We start from the raw sequence: 26,396 nt of genomic DNA on the forward strand, positions 1-26,396 counted from the left end.
GCATATCATAAGCTTACGGCGCTTTGCTGGGTTTCGGACGTGATGTTGTTAAACAGCTGGTCTGGGGCAGCAGCAGTCAGCCTTAGGGCTTGGAAGTTTTAATGCAAGATGAATGTATATAGAGTTGGAGCTTCTGTAGCAGGGATGGGCTTTATGTTTGTGTAGCTCATGGCCAAATTTAAGTTTCTACCAGTCTTTGCTACAATTGTCAAAGAAATAAGTCCAGTGGAGGTGGGTAGAAATGAAGCACAACAAGGAGAAAATAATGCCCATAACGAGGCTGTCTGGTTGGAAAACCTCAGCGTTTTGTAGTCTTTCACTGTGTCGAGGAGTTCCCTACAGTCAAAGAAGACACAGATTGTCCAAAACATTTTGCTTCCTTGCCCAGTGATTTTTTTTCCCCAAGAAGTTTGTCATTTTGATGGGTTTTGTTCTTATTACTGGCATGGGGAGGAGGTTTTGCTAAAACACGTGTTTTAGCAGAAGGGGATGGCCAAGGCTACTCTGTGTGTGACCATCACTCTTTGAATAACCAACAAAAGAACAAACAAGAAAGCAACAGCCAAAACCAACTGTAGACTCGTAACATGTTAATGATTTCCAGGACTTTCACCTGGGGATGCGGGAACATTCTCGAGCACTGGGCATGAAATACTAGTTTTATTTCATTTTTTTTTCTCCCCTGAACACAAGTGGAAACTAAGAGTCATGCTTGCTAAATTAATGGAGAATTTAATTTTGCAATATCCACTGTGAGACAAAGAGATGGCAAAGTTATTCTGAAGTTAGAGCTGGAGGAAACTATGGCACAGAGGGGTTAATACCAGCGCTTCCAATCTGTGGTTCCTTATGGTCTGAAAAACCCAAGCAGACACAGCCTGAATTTCACTGTGCCTTTTCACGGGAGTTGGAGATGCTGAACGCTTTGCAGCATCAGACCCACAAAAAGCCTGAGCTGTCTGAGTTGATGCACTTGTGTTAGAAGCGTTGTGTACGTGACTTACCCAAGCGCAGGCACTCACCGAGTCCTAGGACAGCGGGGCTAAAAGAAACCTCAGGCGACCTAGTCCGTTTTTCCTTAGATGAAGTATTATATATACTTAGATCATCACTGACGTCTGTCCAAATTCTTAAATCCTCCAGTACTGTGCCTTCCACATACTTACCAAGTCTGGGTTTTGTGCTTTTTCTTTCATACTTAAAAAGGAGGTTGCTAATATCATACATTAATCTCTTAAATCTCCTCTACCTCAAATGAAGCCAGCTTTTTCTTGTTCCCTTCTCTGCTGACATAGAGACCAATTGATTACCATTCTCTTTAGGAAACATTTTACTCTTATCATGTCCTTTCCCACTCTTCTCTTTCTCTAGACTAAACAAATATATTTCCCTCAACTTTTCCATGTGGGTCATGCTTACTAACTCTCTTATCACTCCTGTTGCTCTTCTCTGGATTCTCTCTAATTCGTCTGTATCTTTCTTAGAGGGTGGTGTCCCAAACTGGATAAAGCGCTCCAGCTGATGTCTCACCACTTCTGAGCAGTGTAATAGTTACCTTCTACGTCTTCTCTGCAACGTAACCATTAATCTTTCCCAGAACTGCATCTGCTTCATTTTTTTAAAGGCAGAATCCTGTTATTGACTCACATTCAGCTGGCAACTCGCTGCTATCCCCAGATCGTCCTCAGCAGTGATCTGGTCTATCTGTTTGTTGTGGTGCATTTCTTAAATCCAAAGTGCAACGTACTCCAATTTTACTTCGTGCCATTTTATCGATGATATGGCAAATGTCATTTCTCCAATTTGCTAAGATCCTTTTGGATTCGGACCACTTTCTCCCTACTGCGTGTCATCTCAAGGTTTTAAAATCCTGCTTTGTGTTGCATCATCCAAGTTATTCAAGAAAATAATAAATATTAATTGACTGAAGACAAACTTAAAATGATGCTTAAAATACAATCCAATAAGATCTCATAGCAATAGTCAGTGGGCTGCCCTGTAACACCACTTCACGCATCCCTGTTGCTCTGCTTTAGCCTTTAATGACGCTCTCTTTCCCTCAAAGGCTGGAGAGCAGAGCTTGATCCACCCCAGCTTTCACCTGGGGCAGAAATGCCCCTGCTGGCAGTAGCAGATGAAGGTGGAGCATAACAAAGGGATCAAAATTGCGACTCACCTCCAGGACTGTTGGCAAGATCTTGAGGACATTTCCTCTGTTAAGCCTGGCTGCATCATTTATGAGCTGCTTCAGGCTGTCCATCTTCAAAACTTGTGCGGCATGCTGGCCTTGTGCCAGTGCTCTGACTACCCAGAAACCTGAACACCTTCTCCAACATGATGGTTGCCCCAATAAACCCACTCGCTGCCGGCAGCGCCAGACTTTTATCATATTTTGGCCATTTAAAATGGGCTTTTGAGTGTGTAAATACGAGCAAAGGATGGTGCTAAGCAGAATTTTTACTGGGGAAACCACCAATTCTTTATACCTTTCAGAAGGAAGAAAGGGAGACATCCATCAAACTGTCATTACAAATTAGGTGCCACAAACCTAAGCTTGTGGAGCCGCCAGGAATCTGTAAACCTTTCAAAGGATACGCCTGTTTTTGACATTTAAAATAAAAAGTCTATATAGATTTTTGTGGAAAACACTGATGGGCCAGCAGCTAAATGACATTTCTCAACAGCCGGACAGACTCCACACAAACCGAATGGATGCCCAGGTTTAGAAGGACAGGTTAATTGCTTTCTTTGCTATGCCCAAGAACAAATAATGGCTGGTCTGTATTATTTACTGAGTGGGAAAAGATCTTTCAGGGTGGTTTGTTTTTTTTTTTTCTTCCCAAAGGCTGAAGCATCCTGGCTTTTGCCTCCATCTAGCCTGACTGTAGGTGCCCTTTATATAACGATAACTTGATACTACTCAAAATACTTGGCACTGCAGGCAGGGGAGTGGAATGTAATGAGAACACTTTAGCAGGTCTGAGGGTGAGTAAACTCCAGTAGTTTTGGAATGAGAGGGTAGGGTTTTTGGTGTAAGTCTCTCCCTCACTTGGCATTCACAGACAATAAGAATACAAGGATTAACATAGTAGACTCCGTTTATTACACTTGGGTGGATAAAGCAATTATCTGTCTATCAAGGCTGTAGTAAATTGTGCAACAGCATTAACATGGGTGGATACGTGGATAAATGCTACGCTGCCACAGAGGGTGCTGATACACAAGATAATCCTTCAAGTCTAACTTGTAAAGACTGTTTTCTTTTGGAGTTTATATCATGTTACCCTGGCGAGCGTAGATTGAAATGGCATCTTTTTTATTTTTAACCCCGTTTTCAGGTTTCTTTAGCCATCTGAGTTTTATTAGTAGGGTTATTTTAGAAATATCCCACTTTAATCAAGTTTAAACAATCTGCCTAAAACCTGCTGCATGGATATAAACACAGTAGTCTTCTAATGCAGCAAAACAATCTGTTGAAAGATACAGTACAAACACACACACATCCATCTATTATTGCTTAACTGTTGTTTCTTCCATGCCTGAATTCCCATTGTAACCGCAGCGCTCCGTCTGCAGTATGCTCTTGGTTTTGGGGGTGTAAAACAAAACCAAAACCCCCAAATGCTCCTTACTGATGTCTAGAGAGCAGGGAGTTGTAGGGCAGAACAGCATCGGAGAGCTCTGAGGCTAGATTTAACCTAAGCATCTTAAATCTGTTTTAATGGTTGTGTTCACATCGCCCCCTTTTCGTTCCTTTCAAGTAATCAGGTTTCGCAAGCATTAAGAAAACCAACCCCTCCTGCCAGCTGGAGGGAGGCCAGCTCGAGATTTTTTTTTCTCTCGCCCCCCACCCCCTTCATTTGCTATGATCTTTACTGCTGTTTGCTGCAGCAAGCAGAAGTTGGCGGGCTCTTTATGGGATGACTACCTTTTGGGGGGAAAAATGTCTTCCTGTTAATTAATGATATTGCTGGGTTAGCATGAGGATGATAAAGCTGTGATGAGGAGCTCTTGCACTTTTGCAGTACGGCCCTTGCTCTCTGCCTTCCCCCTTCTGCTAAAAAAAGAAAAAGGAGGGAGGAGAAGGAGGAGAGCGTAACAGATACTAGCATGCAAAGGGAATTAAGGCAGGGACCGAGACTTGCGTGACAGTCTCTGTTTATACGAGTTGTCTTTAGTGTCTCTGAGCAGCGATGCCAGCAATGTTTAGCTGGTTTCCTGGCACATACGCACACAGATTCCTTTATGTTCCTGAATGATGGATAAAGGTGAAGGTAGAGCCTTGTGGTGCGAGGGGCTCCCACCTGCTCCCTCCCCAGCCAGCCGATTTGTGATGATGTTCATATGGGATGTTGCTTAGCTGCGCAGAACGAGCTTCAGGATCCAAGTCAGAATTCAAAAACTTGAAAAGAGAGAAAAGAAAAATAGAAATACAGGAGAGTCATGGTGAGGAGAGACCTTGCTGCTCTGTTGAGTGAGTTGGAGAGCCGAGGGTTGGCACAGCAGAGGGGCAGAAGTGGACCTGGCATCACGGGGGTGAGCTGAGGTGCTGGGGAGAACCAGAGCAAGAGCAGACCCACTCCAGCACCTTGTTGCTCTTCTTGTCCCTATCCTCAAAGTGCCTCTCCATTTTCATTCATCAAATCTTCCAGTTTTGCTCTATTCACACAACTTTCCCTGTGCAAGCTTCCCGGCCACCCCAGTCCCTGCCCCATGTCCCTTGTGTGTCCTGGGAGCAGCCTGGGGCTCTCGGAGCCCTGCTCCCGCCTCCTTGCTTAGAGAAATTGTGGGAGCAAGAGGCTACTTTGCAGCTGTTGCAATTTGCTGATAAAACCCTGACCTCTGGGTCTGTCTTTCAGCCGGATATGTGCTTTTCACAGACCCCAGCTGAATTTTAAAAAGCATTGATCACACTTTGTATTCCCAAAGGCTTTTCAAGGGTTGAGTTAGGTTCATTCCCATGGGCACTCAGGGGCACAGTTTACGTACCCATGGGATAATTTCCCCCCACCCTTCCTGCCCCTTCCTCCCTTTAACCTGCTGGAAGCTTTTAATTCATTCCAGACTTGGGGGGCAGCCTGCCAGTTGAGCTTTAGCTCCTGATAAGTCAATGGGGAGATCACCATTGACACCAGAGATGCTCCCAGGGCTTGACCTCAACATGGGAAAAACTAGGGTTCAAACCTACCCCTGCCTCTGCTCACCCTGGCTTTGAGCCACAGCTCCTGGAAGGCCTTAACATAACTGATTCCCCTGGGAGCCGGATCTGGCCCTTTTGGAGCCATACCAGCAATCCTCACGGACCTTTGGGAGAGCAGGGGTCAGGGGTGAGAAGTTCAGTGGGATTTTGCCAATGGGCTGCGTTAGATCTGTTGTGTAGGAACTGAGCCCATCCACAGCATATGTTCTTGTTTGTTACTTATTTTCACTTGTCGGCAGTAGTTTCACATCCAGGCCTTGCCTGCTTTGGGTAGAAAATATGTCTTTTTTTGAGAACAAAAAGAGATGGGGTCTTGTTTCCTGCCTGCGCCTGTGTGACTCCTGTTGACACTAATAGGGCTCTGTGTACAGCTGGGAGAATAAGCTCTCCAGTCTAATGCAAACCAGTGCCCTCAGCTATTTAAAAAACAAACATATTTTTTTTCCCTCTATTGAGTGAATTAAATGCAGTTACTGCACCTATGTAGATCCTTGTTGTATGAATTATAAGAACCTTTCCTATGCACAGCCTATGGCCTAATTATGTAATTATGTCTCTTGGGTAGATTATATTTTTCTTCTCATAATTGTGTCTTTACCCAAGAGACTGGAAGGCTTCCAAGCTTTTCCCTTTCGTGGGTAAAAAATTGTTTGGCTCTCTTGCATTTTGTTTTTCTTTTTCGTGAACTCGGGTTATGTGTGTTCGGTAGGAGTGGGCCAGGGGATGGCAGAGGGAAGCCAGCCTGGGGAGGATGGGTTTGTCACAAGAGCGACTCTTGTGACTTGCTTCACACGTTTTTGCTTGCGAAGAGCTGATGTGAATCTTCTGGGCTTTTGCTGATTGATGGCTCTCTTATTTTTACCTCCAGAGCATAGACTGACAGCCCTTTGGAGTGCTATCTTGCAGAAATGATGTATTGTCTGAAATTTGTAACAGAACAATGAATGTCTTTGCTTCATGCTGAATGTGCAGCATTACTCAGTCCCTGCGCAACAGCTGCTAAGAAGCCTTAGGCTCAGGTCCGAACTCTTTTACCGTGGCTTCAATGTGACTTCAGCTTTACAAGCCTGTAGCTGAATTCACAGTCAGTATCTTCCAGTTACATCCGATCCATAGGATCAAATGGGATGAAATGCAGGAGCATGTCCAAAGAGAATTTAAGGAGAAATTGTGCTGAAATTCAGAGGACATGTAATCTGTCTTTTTTTTATTGTGATGTTAAATCGTCTTCTACATTGTGTACACAGAAATTTGTCACTAGCGTATTAACATTAAAAGACAGAGTGTCTCAAAGATGCCTCTATTTATAAAGTTAGTAGGAAAATATATACCCATTCTTTAGATTTCTAAAGAGCTTTACCTTTAGTGAACAGTGGGAATGATCAAAACTTGAGCTCTTGGGCTCAGATATCCTTCTTCTGAAGTCAGAGAAAGCTTGGTCTGTATAGGCTGTAATTCATAGGGCGTAATCTGGGTGATTCTTCTTTGTGCTGCCCCTTAGCCTTAAAGTAAGTTCCTTTTCCACTGCAGTTTTCTTCTCTTTCAATCTCAACACTCAACCCAGAGCCACTGCTGCATATGAAGCCTCGGTTACTGGCCTCAGCATTTAAAGGGTTTTTATTTAATGTGCCCTTGCAAGCTGTAAACCTCCATGGAGTGACACCCCAAACTTCCCCTGTGTGCTCCTGGTGCCGAGCACACCACAACATAGAGCAAACACCAACAGTGGCAGTGTTTTGTGTCTGACCATCATCCCAGCAAACGTGTCCCCAGCAGGAGATGGCCCAGCTTTTTGCTTTCACGACCTTTCTGCGTCCCTCAGCATTTTTTACAGAGACACCTGACTCCCATGCAACTTTTTGTTTTCGCTACAGCAGAAGTGAAAAAGAAATGGGTGATGGCCGAAAATAGCTATTCCACTTGAGAGCGATAAAAACATCTGTTGACAATCTGGTAACCAGATCACTTTGGTACCAGACGGAAAGAAAAAAAAAAAAAAAAAACAACAAGAAAAAAACCACCACCATCAACAAAAACAAAAAAACAGTGGGTGGTGTACATGGTACAAAGAAAGGGTGTCCCTGAATGTCAGCATCTGGCTAGGCCACGTGTAGCATAATCTGATTAGTTTTCAGTTCCACACCCACAAGCTGAAAGATAAAAACGCACACCCCTCCTCCCCGAGGAGGGAAAGATCTTCAAGCATCAACACCACATTTACATTCTGCAAGTCAGCCTCTTCCACGGCCCGATTTACATCTTGACTTCTCCTGCGGTGCGGTGGAAGCTCAGGGCTGAGGGACGAGCTCGCGTCCCCTTCCAGTTACCACATCCAGCCGACTCGCGATTGCGTTGCTTTGATCTGGAAGACATTCCTTCATTTCATTTAAACTGGAATGATTAATCTGGAGGTGAAGCCTTCTTACATCTCCTGTCATGGCTGGAGTGTGGTAACTGAACAGAGCAGCTCCCAGGTGCTATTTTGTCACGCACTGAGGCTGTCAGGGCCTGGCGGGCCGCAGCGGTGGGTGCAGGCTCCGGCTGGCTGGCTGCGGCTTGCACTGACTTTGTTGCACTCCCTCGGTGCTATTTTTTGGTCAGTTCCTACAGAAGGGCTAAAACTGGCACCAGGCAAAGCTTTCTGTCTCCAGAAACTGATATTCATGTTGGTGTTTGGTTTGAAAGGGCTGAGTGGTGGTGAGAGATTGGGGTATTGCTCGGCACATGTTTTGTGCTACGACAGCAGACAAGCCAGAACAGTTTGTATAGCTTTTGTCTATTAACTCCAAGCTATTTTCATTTCTTTTCCACTTTCTTGACCTGCTCTATTCCAGTGGCTGTTGGGTCTTGTCCTTACCCTGTGTCACCTCACGTGACAGTCTCAGCCTTTTTGATTGCATTTCCTATCAAAGGCTGCCTGTGTCCCTAATTATTTCGTCCCCTCTCAGTAAGCCCAAGCCATCCCACAAAATCTTCTTTGTAATGGAGTAACCGACACTAAATGCAGTGTTGCTGGCAGGACCATCCTAGGCGCCGAGTCCTGGCATTGAGATAGCTGCAACATTATTTTATCCTATCCTCTCTGTAGCCTCATACTGCTTTTTAATGTAATCACTGCTGCAGCAGATCACAGATTCTCACTGAGCTATCCACACTTACTACCCTAATCTTTTTTCCTGAAATAAAATTATGCCTCATGACTGAGACCAAGGAATACAGCTTTTCTTAGCGCACTCCCCTGGGATCAGGAATTTCTCTGTCAACGGACACATATTTCAATGAGAGATGAAAAGCAGCTTGTGGAATGAGTTTTAAACATGTATCGCATATTTCATTGCTGCTGCTTATGTGCTACTTAGAAGGCCTTTTTACCAGTGTTTCAGCCCATGCCTCATGGCTGCTCTGTGCTTAATAAGATTTTTTTTTTTCACAGAAATCAGGGCAAGAGAACTGTTTAAGTTTCCTACACTTCTTTGCAAGCACCTCCTGAATATGAAGTTTTTTGTTGAGTTTCCTACTTACTTTCAATGTGGGCACATCTTAGCTTTTATGAAAGCACAGTAAACCATAGCATGCAAAGTTGTAATGTAATCTCATCATATGGGGACGTTTCACTTGGGGGAATGTGGCTCCTTGTGGGTCTCTTTGTAACAACATGACTCTGTGTTACAGCCCTAAATTTTAAGTGACCAGAAGGGGAAGGCAAGTCTGTCTTCGGCCCCTTGCTGGTTTCTGGGGACTTGCAGTTCCATTGATGCCTGGGGTCTTCCAGATGTGCATAGATCTCTCTTTTCCCTACATTTTTTGGGGGGAGGGGATGGTGGTGATGACAACACTCGAATCCACACATCTCTCAATTATTCCAGTTCAAACAGATGTGGGAATCTTTCTTATTCTCCTCCCCCCTGCCTGCATTGAAGTGCACTGCTATCCTGTTGAATTTTGTCTTTCTGTGATAGACCCAATTCATGATAATAATACGAGTAGTTAAACACAATATCTTTTCTAGAAAAGCTATTGGCAAACAGAGCATGATGGAAGCAAAGCTGGTTGTTATCGGGCACAGGTTGGTGCAGGAGTGGTTCCCTATATAGTGATTGCTCAGTAAGTGAGCAGAAGACAGTCAAAATAGTTTGTGCACTGTGTTTTTGGGAAAGCATTTTATGATTCTCTAGCAAAAAGGATGCTGGATAAACACGGGGCAGGGTTTTCCTATCAAAATTCAAAATCAAATTAACTTTGGGGATAGATTCATTCCCAGGTAAAGGCAGCCCTGATGTGTAAGGTCAGAGATAGGCTAATAGTGTTTTCCTTATTTTGAGCCCTCTTGAACTTGCTGAAATGCAACTAGGAATGAATAAAAGAGAAAAGGGGAGGGGAAGGGGATTCTGTGGAAAAAAAAAAAACAGACTAGAAAATGCAACTAGCAAAGGGAAAGGCAAAACAGAAAAAATGTGGAAAAAAAAAAAAGAAGATGCAGAAGGAAAAATCCCAAGAGAGTACTGACTGTGTGTGTGAAAGTTATTTCTTTAGATTTAGCAGCACCCAGCTTGTACAACTTGTAATTTACATAGATTGAAGAGATAATGCTAAAGACTACCAGGCTAGATGTTATCCTATTAATTAAGCCGCCATTATGGAGTCGTTACAAGCCCACCAGGGCTTCCCCATTTAAAGTGATTGATACCTCTTAAAGAAAGGAGTCACCTGTGTTAGCTGGTAGTTCTGTAGGTCTCTAACATGCAGCAGCTCCTTCTCTTTAATGAGAAAGCTCCCACCTACCCTATGTTTTTATATTGAGTCATCATGGGGGAGAAAAATCATACTTCAAAGCACAGAATAATGGGTCAACTAATTAATTTTTAAAAATTACTAGAGAAGTTTCTCCAAAATTAAATTCCATTCTGTTTCTTCTCATCTCCCGACCTGAATACTTCAGTTTTCCCAGAATCCCAGAATCCCAGGATAGTTGATGTTGGGAGGGACCTCTGGGTCCATCTTGTCCAACCCCCCTGCTCAAGTAGGGACACCCAGAGCAGGTTGCCCAGGGCCATGTCCAGGCAGCTTTTGAGTATCTCCAAGGAGGGAGGCTCCACAATCTAGAACCCTGATTTCTCTAAGTCTAGTTAAAAGTTAACTATTACAGAAATCACTTTGCCTTCAGTCATATTTGGGCGCTGTGGTCCCAGTTAGATGATGTGAACTCACGTACTTCAGTGCTGTAGTGACAGACACCATTAAATTGCATTTTATAAAGAATGGTGGACTGATAGTTAGATCCCAGGGCTCAGTGGCCTCATTTATACTGTTAAACTAAGCAGTGCCAGAATTGGCTCTTTGGCCCTAAGACTGATGGGGCAATCTGACCGTGTCTGCAAAGCTGGACTCTCGTAGCCTCCAAGCAGAGGGCTGCATTCACACTGCTGAGGAATAATGCAGTTTATCACAAACCACTGGAGATCATCTGGAAGGTTTCAACCCCAAACCGTAACAGGGACCCTTCTTAATGTTATAAGCATGAAAATATCCTACCCAGTTATTGCCTGTGTCGATACCCCAGCTCTCTTTACAAGGATGGAGGCAGCTGTGTTTCTGGGTTGCAATCAGGGGGTCTGGGCTCCCATTTCAGCTCTGCCAGAGGCTTTTCGTGTGACCTTAGTTGTTAACTTAGGGTAAGATTAATTCCATTTAATGTTGACTAATGGTGAGGGTGTCTAATTAAACTAGTCATGTGGGCTCCCTCTCTGATCAGAGAAGGAAGAGACAGCAAATTCAGTAGGTGAATCATCCCGTTTTAAGACTGGTGTCAGAGACAAATGAGATGAATTGCCCTCTGGAAGTAGCTATTTCTTTCCATTAACTCTAGAGGAAGTCTACATTAGAAGAGTTTAGACTAGATGCCTGATTTATGAATGGCTAAAGTTGAGTAAAATTAGTCCTGACCTTAATCTCTCTGCGTGCCTGTTTCTCCATATGTTGAACAATAGAAATAACGCCTTCCGTGCCTCACATCCAAAGCCGCCATTGTGCGACAAGCACCTATAACTACTTTGAAAAGTAATTAAACTTAGGAGAAAAAAATGCAAGAACTAGAGAAGTAAAACCTTTACTCCTGAAACATCTAAATGACAATAGGAAGAGTACCAACCTGCCAGCTGGTGCATCCTGTTGCTCTTGTAATTTTTCCCCTTTACATTTTGACAACTGAGCACCCATAAAAGACTTCTCCCAGTGCAGCCCTATGACACAGAGGCAGCAAACATCCTTTTGGAGAGAAGTAGGAGCATGGAGGAAGGCTGACCATGCAAGGGCAGTGTAGGACCCAGTCCTTGCCAGAAGCTTTGATAGTATTCCTTGTGATACTGCCCTTCCTAAATGACTATTTACTTTTTGGAAAAGCTCCCGAGTTATGGAGGAATGGACACTTATAACTAGCCATGACAGAGTTAAATAAAAAGAGAAAAAAGGTTGGGGAGATGAAAAACATGCATTTTCTTAGCAAAAATCCACAACAACATATAAACCAGGCATGGAATAATTGTCCCACTTGTTAACTTCTACTTATATATGAGGCTTGCTCTTGGAAAAAAAGTTTTGCCCCTTTAACTATCAGTATAGTTAAAAAAGAAAAAAAAAAAAAGACCTTGTGTGGGTGTCCATAAGTGCTTATTTTGATCCAAATTACAACATGTTACATATCTGCATGGGCACAGTTGTGCTAGTTAAGGCTTTCACCAGCACAACCATGTCCAAAACACAACTCCCCACCGATGTTGCTGTGTTATTGGGGGTAGCTGTGATGTGGGGTAGCTGTGATACCTACAAAGTCCATTAATCTAATAACAGGTCCTTAGAGGCCTTTTTTATTTTTTTATTTGGTATGTTAAATTACTAAATCTTGTTATTAACGCTTTTATTTTATGATTTACTGTTTCCAGGGCACAGACAGAAGCTTGATGACTCTAAACCTAGTTTGTTCTCTGAACGCCTCAGTGATTTAGGGCGCATTCCTCATCCCAGTATGAGAGTAGGGGTCCCGACCCAGAGCCCACGGCCCTCTCTGAACTCTGCACCAAGTCCTTTTAATCCACAAGGACAGAGTCAGATTACAGGTAAGAGACAGAACCATAGGTTTGACTTGCACAGGCAATGGTAGTAATTGCTTATGGATGGATATTTGTGTCTCAACTGTAGAAAAAGAGGCTGTTACATAGTGAGAGATGTGTTCCAGGCAAAGCTAGGTGGGAATAGTTTTCTTCTATAGCATTTGAAAATGTCTTTTTTTTTTTTTAATATCTTTTTGCCATAGGTCCAAAAATAGTTGATCTGGGTACATCGAGTAGGAATCTGGTGAAATTCGAAGTGTCATGTTGCTCTGCCTTTACCTCTGTATGTGCAATAGTACATATTAGTGCATTATTAGAATGAACATTTTTATTCAGCCTTTTTATTTCACACTGGTGTTGAGTGAAGCAGCCAGAACTCAATGGTCTTTTTGTCAGAACAGTAACACACTCTTCTCATGTGGCAGTTTCCTTCTAGCACCAGTGCTGACCAATGTTACAATAAACGAACTGGGTTAGAAAGAAATCTCCAAAGGTTGCTTATCAGGGTTGTATGCAACATTTATGATTGCATGCTGAGAGACAGATTTCAATGTGTTGAGAGAAATCATAAAATACCACGTGTCACAGATTATAAGCCTGAAATAAGATGTTTAACTGCAGCTATGCCAGAAGTTTGCAACAAAACTGTATAGCCTACAAAATAAACTGATTTTGTCATTTTTTTTTTCTAAATGCAGAGCTGGCTATATTTTTCAAAAGAGTTTCAAAGCAACCTCTACTTAATTTTGGACATTTCTACACTCACAACTTCTGCTGATGTATTCACATCTGTCTGGGATGTGAAGAGGTGTTGTCCCTGACCAATTCACTTACTAGAACCGTTGGAGAACTTAACTTACATGCAAGTTTGTCAACAAAACTCTCGGCTCAATGTACTAGACTGGTTTAAAACTCAGTTTTGCTGCTATAGTTGCATCTACACCCGGCGTCCTTTGCCAATGTAATACACCAATATTCCTTTACTGGTAAAGCACTCCTAGTGTAGACATAGTCTTTGAGTCAACCTAGGAAGATTTCTGGTTTCATGTTTCAAGTGGTTTTGACATGATACCAGCTGAAACTTAGTGGTTTTAACAAAGTGTTGTGGCTTTCTTCTTCTTTCTTTTTCTTCTTTTTTAAGTTCAACTGGTTTATTAATTCGCAGTAAGGAAGAGAAGTAAGTGGGTTAATTTGAACCCAAAGCACTCATAGAATTGAAACAAAAAAAATTGTTCCCATGAGCTGTGACAAAGTACTCCCAGATATGGAAGTCTACCTTTAACTATGTATGACATGTTTACAATATATTAAGTATGTCGATAGCACTCATTGCACAGTACCTGCTGCCCACCAGCTTCCCAGAGCAGTTTTTTTGGCCAGGTTTAGCATTTTCTTAGTTGGACGTGTGAAGTCAGGACTCTTGTGCATATCATTTACTGGGTAAGAACTGCCAGGCTGAAGCCCAATATTTTTTCTAACCTACTGTCTTCTGTCTGACAGTATCTGGGGACATGACAGTTCCCAAAAAAACAGAGGGAAAATCTGGGGCTATAATCAGTTTCTCTCTTCCTTCCTTGTGTACCCATAGTTTACCTATTGTGCAACAGTATATCTACGAATGAGGGAGGGGGAAATTCTTCCTGACCCCATCTGGTGATCAGCTTATGCCCTGAAGCACGAGAACTGAGATCCCCTTGTAATTTTCTTCCTTACTAAGTGTAACCTCATATGCTGTTCTCATTCACATAAATGCCTCCTGTAGAAAATGTTCTGCTGGGTTTGATTAATAGAGTACTTCTCTGCCTCGTTATGAATCAGCAGCAGCATTCACAGATCCGAGAGGTGAAAGCTTCAGATGAGGCTTAAATAAGCCTGGCTGCAGACAAAGCTGTGGGGTGTTCCCTATCTGCTCTGCAGTTTGAAGACTCAGCAGTTCAAAGCCAGGAGCTCTGTTCCAGCTGAGGCTTCATCCAGACAGGGAAGTGGTGCTGGTAGGAGAGAGGGGGAAGCGAGCTGAACCAAGAAAGGCAGGCTGACTTTCCCATCTATTATGGATTATATTCTTTTCTTGCCAGATAAACTCACAATCATGGGATACTTTAGAACCCCAAAGTGCTCTCATTTCCCCCAAAGCAATGAGGACTCCACTGCATATTAATGTTTTTAATGAATAAGGGTCTCTACCATGGTCCAGTACAGTATTTGCCATGTCATTTCCCTCTCTTGACTCCTCCTCAACTTAGAAAAGCCAAATAGCCAGCCCTCAAAGGCTACTTGTTAGCTTTCTGGTAGCCCTCCCATTTAATAAGGTGGTTAGTGTGAGCATGTTGCATCAGTGTGAACTCTGTGAATTGCACTGGCTTCTTCATAAGGCTTTTTTGTGCTCTTCAGGTTGTTGATTGTAATCTGTAAAGCTCTACGTGCTTTGATGTTCCACCAAAGTGCTGGGATGCTTCTGTGGACAGTCCCTCTGAGTTCTTCTGGGATGAATGGATGCTCGTTGCCACACAAGTTGTGCCAATGAGAGACAAAGTGGATGCCTCAGACCAGGCACCTCTTTGATCAGGTGCTAGCTGACCATGGGAAATTGCTAAACATATGCCTGCTTGGTGTGGTAATGGGGCATGAGCTGTTTGTGCTGTCCATCTCCACCGGTTTCCTTGTTGTGGTGTGCGCTTCAGCGGGAAGTACCCACCGGCTTCTTAGCGTGGTCACTGGGCTGGTGTGGTTTGGGTATGTGTTAAGAGGAGTGCAGACACTTGTCCGAAATACAAGGAATTTTTATTACCTTTATTGGAATTAATCAAACATTCCTTTAGAAATACCTTTGTTTCTTAATCTTTTTACCTAGTAATTTAGGGGAAATAATTAATTCTTAATAACTTTAACAGTAAATACTGCATTCCTATGACAGAATCCATATTATTACTAGTAAGCACATAAACTGGTTTTGTTTCGTTCCGCTTGAGGTCTTGCATAGCTATTGCATGATTAAACAGAAATAATATTTAAAGCCTGGCGGGCCCACACCTGAGTATGAAAGAACTCAGCACTTTGGGGTTCACTCTTGTATTTCTTTTCTCTGTCTGGGTTGTGTTTATTTTCCTAGAGTATCAGAGTACACGTTTCACAAATCACAGCACAGTCCTGAACCTACCACAGGACCGGGCTGCGGCAGTACGAGGCACAGAGTTGCCCTTATTCAACATGGCATTTTAACTAGGATTCTGCAAAAGCAACATTGAAGGGTCATTAAAAAACAAATCGTCCAATAAGCAGATGCCTTTGCTGAGGCAACACAGATTCAATTTGAACCCTGCTTGCTGCCCGTAAATCAGGAATCCTGTCTGTTCACATTTGGATATTGGTATATTTGCCTTTTTATTTTTTTCCCTTTCCCTAATGGCACTTGAACAACTTGCTGGCGGGTCAGGTTACAGTCCCATTCAGACACTGGCTTGTTGCATCAGTGGTTCAGTATGAAATGAGGAAAACTGTTGTTTTTCTAAAATGCAACCGGTGAGGTTTAGCTTCTGTTGGGGCGGATGGCAGGAATGTGGCCAGCGCCAGGGCTGGGATCCCAGCGCAGGGCTGCAGGGGCTGCGAAGTGGGAGTTAAGTGAGGTTTCATGCTCCATCACCACTGTGGCACCGTCTGATCTATAGGCAATCCGTGACTTTCAGCACTGAAAGAACAGCACTCAGAAAGCAGGTCCTGTGATTTCTTTTTACTTTTTCTATTTCCCCCTCTCCCACGCACTTCAGTGATGTTGCACTTCCAGTTCCGATCATTTATCTGTTTTTAAGGGTTGCAGAAAGTAGATTTAAAGAATTCTGAGCTGTCAGGTGGGGACAGGTCCCAGGGCAATTGTAACTGAGTCTGATGGGAAGACTGTGGGCAGACAGTGCCTTCAGCTCCCCGGATGGAGGATGAGGATGGTACCAAATGGTACCAGCCCTTAATTCTCCTCTTCAGGGCTTGCAGGGCAATGGGCTGGACGTTGCGCTTTTGCAAACTCAGGGAGGTGGCAGAAAGCTCCTCACATCACAGCATCATCATGGGGTGTGAATATGAAGCCATCAAGCAAGTGCTTCAAAGACCAGAATGGGGGGGAAAGTCCCGTAGCGAAGCAGACACTACACAGCTTCTGAGAATTCTTTGTTTACTGAGGATGATTTACCCTGGTAGAAGACTCATGGGTAACTTAAAGCCATCATCGATAGTTTCAAGAGATCTTCACGTGGTCTTTTTCAGGCTGATTCATACTGCCAGTGTCTGTTATCTGACACGATCGGCTGCAGGACAGGTTTGAAACTGAAACAGGGTGGCTGTTACTAGACTGGCGCTATGTGAGTGCCCTCCCATGGGTTGCATGTGTCTTACCTGGGACCAGCAGCACACCGAAGCACACATCATTCTGTAGCTGGTGCACACCAAACTGCTGTGCGCCAGGCAAAGTCCGTGCTTGCTTGGAAAAGAGCCTTCAGAAACACTCAAGTAATAGGTTTACCGGGTGAATTGTGCCTTCAGTCCACTGCAACGTAGAATAAAAGCTACGAGAGTCAGCGTATGAGGTGCAGGAGCTGGGATTTCTTCTGCCATTAACACCAGGGTGGCGGCAGTCTGCTCTGTTTTATGCAAATTGATTGCATCCTTGGGGCGACTGGCCGGTTGCCATTGCAAACCTCCATTTGGTAACGTTTGTGTCGCTCCTATTAAAGTATTTTAAAGTATTCTTTTAACTTTTTTTTTCCCCTTCCCTTTGACAATTCAGTTGTCCTACTGACAATACTTGTTCAGTTTATTTTTTTTTTCCCCTTTAGAAATGTGACTCTTGGGGGGAGGGAGGAGAAATGGTTTTAGAGGTTCTTGAGGCCAAAATCTGGTCTCAATTACACCAGTGTCCATTGGGGTGTAACGCCACTGGATTTGACTTCATTGATTGAACTGGGCAATCCAGATCAAGCCCTGGGCTTTTAAACTTGCCTAAGAAATAGTCAGAGAAGAGGAGGAGGTTGCATTTTTTGTTGTTGTTTTGCTGAGGTTGGGCGTACAACAATAGCGTGTTTACTCATGCAGAAAGTCATCTTGGCTTCGTTAAGATCATAACCAAAGATATTTGCTCTAAGTGTTTACCAAAGATAGCTCCAGACAGCTTGTTTTTTAGTATCGACAGTAGCACTAATACAGTCGGCAGCCACCAGTGCTAGAGCTGATGACTGGATTTAAATAAGTGTTTTTGCAAAGTGCGTGCACACATGTGACATTTGGGTTTTATAGACTGTATGCTGAGGAGCTGTGAGCCTGTGAGCATGCTCTGAGTACTGCAGCTCAGCCTGGGAAATGGAAAATTGATCTTTTTCTATAGTAAATCCGTGTGCTTCATAATTACTGCCAAAGCAAGAGAAAAACTACTTCCTCAGGGCTATTTATAGGCTTTTTCTTCTCTCTTTTGACACTTTTCCATGGAAGGAAGCAAAGTTGCATTGCTGGGGAGCCGATGTCCTCGGTGGGAGAACTGGGTCACGGGGGGTTGTTCAGTCTCTAGTTTTAGGTTTATATAATCCACCCAATTTTAGGCTGATTTTTCAAAACTCTTCTCGTCCTCTAAGCTTATGCAGTCGATCGCAGACAACAAGGATCAAGAACTGAGCAAATCTTCCACTGACTGTCCATGTGGCAGTAAAACCTAGAGACAAAATAATCTCTACTGCTCATGATTTCCTGCTTCATCGAGGTCTACCTGGCACCGCAATCAGGAAGGAGCTGCTTGTCTATTAGCTCAGACCTCGCCCCGCTGACTTGTTTCAGCCGATCTGCACCCAGGGTTTCTTCGCGTACGCATAATGCTCCATTGCGAACGAGTATTATGAAAGCTGCACTTTCCTTCACACCCACACAGGCGTAACAAAAATGTTTACAGAAGGAGAACTGCTCTTAGCAATCACTCCAAAATTTTCAAGTGCAAAGTCAGATTCAGTGTGGCCTGCCGCCCCCTTTGCTGCTGTTTAACGCTCTGCCAGCCCTTCTCCGGGCTTCCAGGGCTGGAAGTTGGGTGGGCTTTCTCCCGAGCCATGCAGTGTACTTTTGTGTTCGCATTTTCCCTTATTTTCTAGGGATTCCTTTCAGCAGGAATTCATATTTTCTCTGCCACGGAGCTCTGGGATTTCTCAGATGTTCTGGGCTTTTAGCGATTGGAAAGAGGTGCCTTGCCTGCCAGAGCACGTGGTGCTTCACGCGACAGCCCAAAGCCTCTGGCCCACAGGCCCAGGAGCTGCCTGATAGCCTGGCAAACACGCACAAGCCCTCCAGTCGGTTCCATTGGGAAGATTTGTCCCGTACGTAGGAGGCCAAGGAAAACCTCTCACAAATCTGCTCGTACTTTCTTCCTCACTGGTGTGTGCCAAGTGGCTGCGCCACCCCTTGAGTGCCGGAGCAATGAGGTGACTCTGCCGAGGATCTCGTTGTGTTTGCTTCTGGTATCCCCTTGGGTTTACCTCGTAAGTGGCAGTTCTGGAAGCAGGCATCTCCAAGCGACATGCGTGGCAGCCTCCTTCCTCCCAGGCTTGGTTTTGTGGTGTAGGAAGCCAGAAGTGAGGTTAGGCCTGTGGGTGAATCCTCTGCTGCAGCAGCACTGCAGGGAACATCCTTTCACCAAACCAAATGGTGCCGTGTGTGACCCAGCTCCGTGACTGCCTTTGGGGTGGCCTTTCACTCTGCATTTCACTGCATTTTACTCCAGGGGGGTGGCAATGCAAATGAGCAGTGATGTTGGGCTAGCAGACCTCATCTTTGACTATGCAGTGTGAGGGTGTTTCATTGCTCTCTCCTCACATATCTGTACAAACCGTGTCTGTTATCGGTGAGTGGAGGCTGATTTTAGGGCATTTACTCTAGGATCTGGTAAAACTCATACCTTCAGTTTCCGCTTTCCCAACAGGCCAAAGATAGTGCTTGAAGCCACAGGGCAAAATTCTCTACCTTAGCCATGACCTCGGCCCTGCCTCAGTGTGGAGAAATCATATTTACCCTCCAACCTCGTGTTCTGTGGCCTTTTCCTCAGTCATTGAGCTCTCAGGCATCTTCTGATTTTCAATTCAGTTGAACATTTTCCTCAGGATTATTTTTTATTCCATAAGAAGACATGATATCATTTCCCTGGAGCTAAGTTTCTTGCACTCTAGTTTCAGAGGGGCTCAGGTTCACACCTGAACATCTGGATTGAAAGCTTCCAGCCAAGATAAGCACCCCATTTTGTGAATGAGGTACTCAGTGCCAGCACCATAAAGAAACAACCAACTAAATATGCAAGACAGTTAGGGAATAATTTATCATTATTATACTTAAATTTAGGTAGAAGTTGCATCACAGGGAGGCTGGGTAAATTACCCAAGTCCAACGGGAGATCTGTGTAAGGGCTAGAAGTGGTTAAGTGTCTTCACTAACAGTTTATTCTCTTTCTTCTCTTTCTCTAAAATACTTTGCAGTTTAAAATCTCACAGTTTGGGGTTCATGAGGATTTTAAATCAAGTATAAATTAAAAAAAAAAGAAATCTGGTAATGTGCTGCAGTGGGGATGATCTGTAGAAGAAGTGTACAAATTAAGCTAAATGTCCTAAGAATATATGAAACGCTTTTGGGTCAACAGATGGTCTGTCCAGCCCCCTGTTCTGCCTCTGACGGTGCCGTAGGAGATAATGTTTCAAAAGATCACATAAGTCTGTTCACTTTTTGCTCTTCATCCTTCTTCTCACAAAAGCATTGATGCTTGTTGAATTAAGGACGTTAGGTGGAAAACCAAATCTAGTGTGGGTGTGCAAAGTGGGGAGGGTGCCAGGGTCACCCAGGGTCTTCTCACACCATGACTACCCCACAGAAGTGGCATGAACCTCCAGAAGGCAGCTCCTTTCCTGATGTTTTCCCCATCTTAGACCAAAATCCTGTGAAAACATCCTCTGCTGTGATTTTGCTCAATCCTTACCTGCTATACAGTTTCCTTCCAGCACTGGAGCTGACCTGAAATCAAAACTTTAAGGGTCTCTGCTCTGGATTCAGAAACAGAAATTGAAAAGCTTGTGGAGTTTGAAGGAGCTTGGATTTGAGATTGTGATCCTGACACATCATTAATTTTAAGATTGTTTTCCCAGCAAGCGTAGGCTTTCCGTTCCCAGTTGAAGATCATTTACCATTGACTGAATGGTGAATTATAGTAGTGGAATGAGGCAGAGAAATATGTCGATATCAGATATAACAACGAGCAGTCAGTCAGATTTGAACCTGCGCCAATCTATACAACCCTAGCCTTGAAATTGTTAAAACAAAGAAGTTCATTACATTTAATGATCAAGTGTCCTTCAGATTTCTGAGGAGTTTATATTAACCATTTATATTACTCAGCTCTAATATAAATGGCAAACTCAGGGAAAATCCTCTTAAAATTAAATTGGAAAGTCTTTTTTTTTTTTTCTTTTTTTTTTTTCCCAATCCATATAGTTATTTTGCTTCAAGGAAGTATCTGCTTTCCAGACATCTCTTCAAACAAATCATGTCTGAAAGAAAAAATAAACAAGAAATAGCTGAAACTACAAGGTTTAGCTGTGTGGAAGAGCAGGGAAAGGAGTTAAAAAAAAAAAAAAAAAAAAAGGAGTTGAATTTCCTGAAAAAGTGCCTTTGCTTATGCCATGTGGCTATCACATTTCTGTCTGCAAAGCAGGGCCTTAGGACAGTGCTCTGATATTGCAGGTTCTCCAAACTGACTAGACCTGATGTGCTCCACCGAAAATATTGCGGACAATTTAGAGGAGTGTGCTAGAGTTTCTGTGAACCAGTTCAGAAATAGTTTTCTGTTTATGAGGGATTGCCCAAAAAAAGCTTTGGGTTGAAAATGCTTTGTTTTTATGAACATAAAGAAATGAAACTAATAATTAATTGATGAGGAATTTGGTGGTGTCTTTATCACTAGATATTAAGTGAGAACAAATGGTTTGGGAATCCCAACGCCAGTGGGTAAAATTACCCCTCCCTCTTTCTCACTTGGTGCAATCCACCAGAGAGTTTCAGCAAAAAATAAACTGTATTTATCCTTAAAATAATTTCCTCCATAGTGAGTTATAACAAAAATGTGAAAAGGCATCATTAGCTTCTGATAGTTATCCCAAACCATTTGGTTTCATATTGTTCTAATTGAGATGACTGTAGGTAATTGGGCCAGTATCCAAATATGACATTTTTGGACAGATGCTAATAAGATTAATGACATTTTCCTTCTTGGAGAGCATTTTCAGTACTAAAAACACTTCTGTGTAATGTTTGAACTGGATAACAGCTTGACAGATGTGCCAAGTGCTGACTTTGGAGTCTTCTTGCCTCTAAAGTCCACTTCCTAAGCTCAGCTGCAGCATGCCTAGTGTCTCTAATTTATTGTCAGTTTATCTGTCCACATCCCTGAGGACTGGGGAGTCCTGGGGTAACGCTCTTTTAGACCTGGACAAGAGATATCAGGAGTTTACAGAACAGCTGCTAGATCTTTCTTAAATTCTGCTCACTGCTCCATTCATTTCCCGCGAAATATCTTATGGGGAGGGAGAAGCACTGAGCAAATCTTAAAGTTGTTGAGTCTAGAGGAGCAGGTTGTGCTTCATTGCGTTCTCATTCCTTATAGCACTGTGTGAGTGTTCAGTAATCTCTTTTCTTTCAGTTAGACTGTTGGTGCCCTAAGATTTCTCTTCCTCATTTTTTAATTTCTCTTTCTCTTATTTTCCAGACCCCAGGCAGGCACAGTCATCCCCGCCGTGGTCCTACGACCAGTCTTACCCATCCTACTTGAGCCAGATGACTTCACCGTCCATTCACTCCACAACTCCCCTGTCCTCCACTCGAGGCACAGGACTTCCAGCCATCACCGATGTGCCCAGACGCCTCTCAGGTAAAGACCGTGTTTCTCCTAAAACAATTATGCAGATAGGTACAGGACTGGCAGAGGCTGCCTAAATGGCTGCAGACAAACCCTAGTAGGAAGCACAAGGCTCAGTCAGTGATAACAGGGTTACTGCACGGGGGGTGGGGGTCAAAGTCCCTTTCTTTTTGGAGTGGAAGAGCTGCTGTGTTGTTTGGAGCATGTATCATTTGATTGTCACTAGGTTCATTTCAGATCAGAATATTTTTTACTGTGAATATTGCGAACCTGGTTCTATGATCAAATTCTTTTTAACCCCCCATAAGAGGATGTTTGCTTACGTGTTTTAACATAATTGTGAAATTCTTTTTTTTTGGTGTTTTACTTCTGTGTTGTGTGTGATGTTAGATAGAGGCCTTTATTTCTTCAGTAGTTAAGGCTAAGGTTCATTCTCCCTCATTTTAATCCAGTAACTCAAGAAAGCCTATTTCCTTAGTTAATGAGTACTTAAGATGCCTATCAGAAACTAGCTGAGTCACTTTAGGGTAAAGATTGGACAAATTGTGCTTTGGAATGATGCAGGAGAGAGGAAATATGTTTAGGAATATAGACAAGACAGCAGCTAGGAACTGAGACTTTTTTTTTATCAAACAAATGTACATTTACATGCGGTGCAATTCATCTGTAGTGGTCTCAGTGATAAAACCATCTGTGTGAAGTAATCTGATTGCCCCAAAGTAAGATAGAGCCTGTCATGGCACACAGTCACCTTCTATAGCTTGCCAAAAATGAGGAACCTTAGGCGAGGGTGGCTCAGTATGAAAATTCCAACCTTGCAAGTGTAGAAATATTAGCAGCGTATGCCAAAAAGCATGTGTAATGTAAAGAAAGCCTTTATGATTCATTAATGAAAACCAAAGAATCAGTCTTATTACATCTATTTTTTCCATGTTTGCAAGATATTATTATAATCTTGGATTCTGCTGCCATACACCTGTTTGACTTGCAGCCAGGTGAATTTCTTGCTGTCATGTTTTCCCCTTGCACCAAGCTCGTAGTGCTGGAAATGTTGATCACTCCACTGAGCTGCATCACTGACAAGCTGAACTTCAGCCAGCAGGCATGTAGGATTTGATTAGTTTGGACTCCTTGATTTCTTTCATCTTGGAAGAGGGAAGCTTTGTTTCTCAAACAAACAGCTGCAAAAGCCTCTGTGGTCCTAGCACGCTCTGCATTTTCAGAGGTGCCAAATGTCTCCATGTGGGCCAAGGGTTGTGGGGTAGTGGAGCAGGTTCCTGTGGGCTCTCCATGCAATGCGCTGACTTGGTTTAGAAAACTAGGTTGGCTTGATGCTGAGGAAATGCTTTGTTTGGCCCGAAACAAGTTCCCTTTGAGTCGGAGTCTCCTGATGGTCTGTGTTGTTGAATCAGTTATTTTTGCAATTGTGCCTCCGGCAATACCTCCAGGAGAGGCTCGGCTGGGACCGTGGCAGCTGCACCGCGCGTACTTGCCCTGCAGCCCTTGCTTGTCTGTGTGTATTCAGACATGAGTGCCTGGCATGTGGGCACAGGCAGAATGACTAAACGACCTGGCTGTGTACATTATGTGGCCGCGGCCTGAACTTTTCTGTTGTACTCCACGGTCGGTTGCCATCGCTTTTCTTGCCATTCATCTTCTGGGGGCTCGACCAACATCTCCATGAGGCTCTCACCTTCTTCCAACACGGGGATCTTGCTTCCAATTAGATTCAGAATTGAGAAAGGGGGCTTTGATCTTCCACACAAGTGCCAGAGGTTGTCTGCAGTGTTCGCTGACATTCAGAATTATAGAACGGCGTTCCTGGCTGAGCCCTGGCTCTCAGGCGTCAAGGAGATGTGTTGCAGCCCCTATTGCAAACGCTGCAGTTCTTCCCCAGGGTTTCTGCCTCGAAGAAAATTTTCGTGTACTGCCTCAGGATGGGAGGGCAGGATCTGGTCCCTTTTGTGCATAAAGTAGAGAGAGAAATGCAGGTTTAGAGGTGCCCATTACAGCAACCAGTTTATCCTTCACATTCTGAGAGAAAGGAGCCTCTATTCAGTTACTTAACACATCTTTCAGAAGAGAACAGAGCTTTGATGAGGAAAAATAACTAGTAAAGAACTCTAAAAGTATTAGAAAACTTCAGGCATCCTCAGTGCATAAGGGAGGAATTAGTGTTTTACAAGGCCTTGAATAAAAACAAACTTTGCTTCCCAATACGGTGGCAGAAATCTGATTATCGAGGCTGTTAAAAATATACAAGGTAATTTTAATGAATGCCATATTTACTGCCTGTTGCTTAACGTCATACAGGAGGAAAAATGGGTAAAGCTTCCCCCTTAGGCCTTGGATGTCACACCTACAGGCACAGGACTTCCTACCTGCCCCAGCTTCGCATCACCCAGCCTTTCTACAAGCCACTGTGGCTTCGCCTAGACCACTGCTTAGGCTGTGCTCGCCCAGGGGTTGAAAACATGCCATCTAAAAAAGCAAGGCGGCTTACAACCCAGTGGTTCTTGCTTGTACGGTCAGTGGCAGCCCTCAAGAGCTATTTTTGATGATACTGCCACGACTGGAAACACATCCATCCCTTGACCAGAACGCCTGTGTTCCTCCCCATCCTGGGACGGGTGCATCTCTCGGTGATGAGGAGACCTCTGTTTCGACCACAGTTGTGGTCATTGTGTTGAGCATCAAAATTGATTCAGGCCCACGGGAAGGGAGCTGACAGGGGATTGCCAATCCATTCATACATTTCTCAGCCCCATGGGAGAGGGGAAAAGGGCAGCAGGCTGCAATCCCGAGGCGTTATTCGGGCAGGCTGCTGTAATGTGGCTGAACGGGTTGCGCCAGTGTCTAGACACATACCTGCTGGCTTTGCACAGCTGAAATGTCTGCTTGCATGCTGCAGGCACGTGCAAATGAGCGCTCATGGCAGCGTAGGTGTGAAACTTCTAATATTCATCTTCTATTCTGCAAATGGGGACCGGTGCTGAATCTGCAACTAATTAATGATATTTCACACATCTTTGGGCATTATTCAACAGCAATAGCCGAAAAGCAAAAAAAAAAAAAACAAAAAAAAACAAAGACTAGCTGGAAAAACTCATGCAACCTTTGGACCGATGATCTCTCTGGTATATGTGTCTCATGTTCATATCAAGAATAAATTAAAAATAAGCCCACGAGGCCATACAACTGACTTACCTTATTGCATCAACTCAATTATAAAAAGAGCAGGATTCCCCATATTTTATTAAAATACCTGTCTGCTTAGACTTCCCCAAAAGACAATGAAAGTTGGTGGCCTAGCAGATTAATATTCTTAATTAAATAATATTGTAGTGGAAACCATGGGAATATGTGAACATGGTCATTTTAGAGAGAGTTTTGCCTGGGGGATGTAGTCTTATTGCATGATTCATAGTGAAGGCACTCAGTTTTTGTGTTCTATGCATAACCAAACTGTATGTGGGATGAGGAGCATAAGTGTCTATTATGTAATTAATGTGTATGATTCATATAAATACACATCAGAGCCATTTTACATAAAGCTTTGGAACTGATCCAGCAAGTCTTTGGCACATGCAAGGTTCAGAGCAAAGAGTACAGGTTGCGTTGTTCCTGCAGTCACAAGAAGGTTGTTGTGCAGTGGCTGAAGGAGGTGAGGGTTTCCTCTGAGTTTAGATGCCCACAGGGTACCTGAGACAGTCACCCTGAGCTCCCTTTCGAGTCACTGGGGACAAAGCAGCCTTTGGAGTACTCAATTCACTTGACCAGTCTGCAGATGAGCTGTACTGGTCTCTGGTGGCGCCTTGCAGGAGCCTGTTTCTGTCCATGGCTCTAAAGTGCGGCTCGGTGAGCAGCTCAGGCACAGGCATGTCTGATCTGATAGTGTGCGTTTGGTGAGGTGAATCCCAAAGGGATGATTTAGCTGTCCAATAAACATGCCCATGTCACAGCACTGCTACGCTTCAGTCCTGGTTTAACGCAGCCGGGGTCTGCCTCACCGTGGCCTCTCTCTTGGCTCTCAGGGTTTGAGCTTGAATTTTTGTGTTGAGAATATTCCTGAGAAGGGAGGCAGGGAGACTTCTATACTGGTTCTGCTCATGCTTCCACCTAAATGCAAAATCTTGCTTTTTTCTCCACCTGTGAGAGACACGTTGAGGGTCAAGGT

General features: G+C 43.7%; 1 protein-coding gene across 8 annotated transcripts in view; it reads left to right on the plus strand.

The window, feature by feature from the left end:
• The window catches only part of RUNX2 (RUNX family transcription factor 2), a 220,173-nt gene that overhangs the window by 102,483 nt on the left and 91,294 nt on the right, over positions 1 to 26,396 (plus strand). For 6 of the 8 annotated variants that reach the window (XM_035560149.2, XM_035560155.2, XM_050710006.1 and 3 more), the window contains exons 6-7: positions 12,139 to 12,312; positions 22,070 to 22,231. In XM_035560149.2, the coding sequence (XP_035416042.1) occupies positions 12,139 to 12,312; positions 22,070 to 22,231 (336 nt within the window). The remainder of the gene's footprint in view (positions 1 to 12,138; positions 12,313 to 22,069; positions 22,232 to 26,396) is intronic. The other 2 variants (XM_035560151.2, XM_035560154.2) reach the window with 1 other exon arrangement.

The sequence above is a fragment of the Cygnus atratus genome, chromosome 3 (genome assembly GCF_013377495.2).
Source record: "Cygnus atratus isolate AKBS03 ecotype Queensland, Australia chromosome 3, CAtr_DNAZoo_HiC_assembly, whole genome shotgun sequence".
Taxonomy (NCBI): Eukaryota; Metazoa; Chordata; class Aves; order Anseriformes; family Anatidae; genus Cygnus; species Cygnus atratus.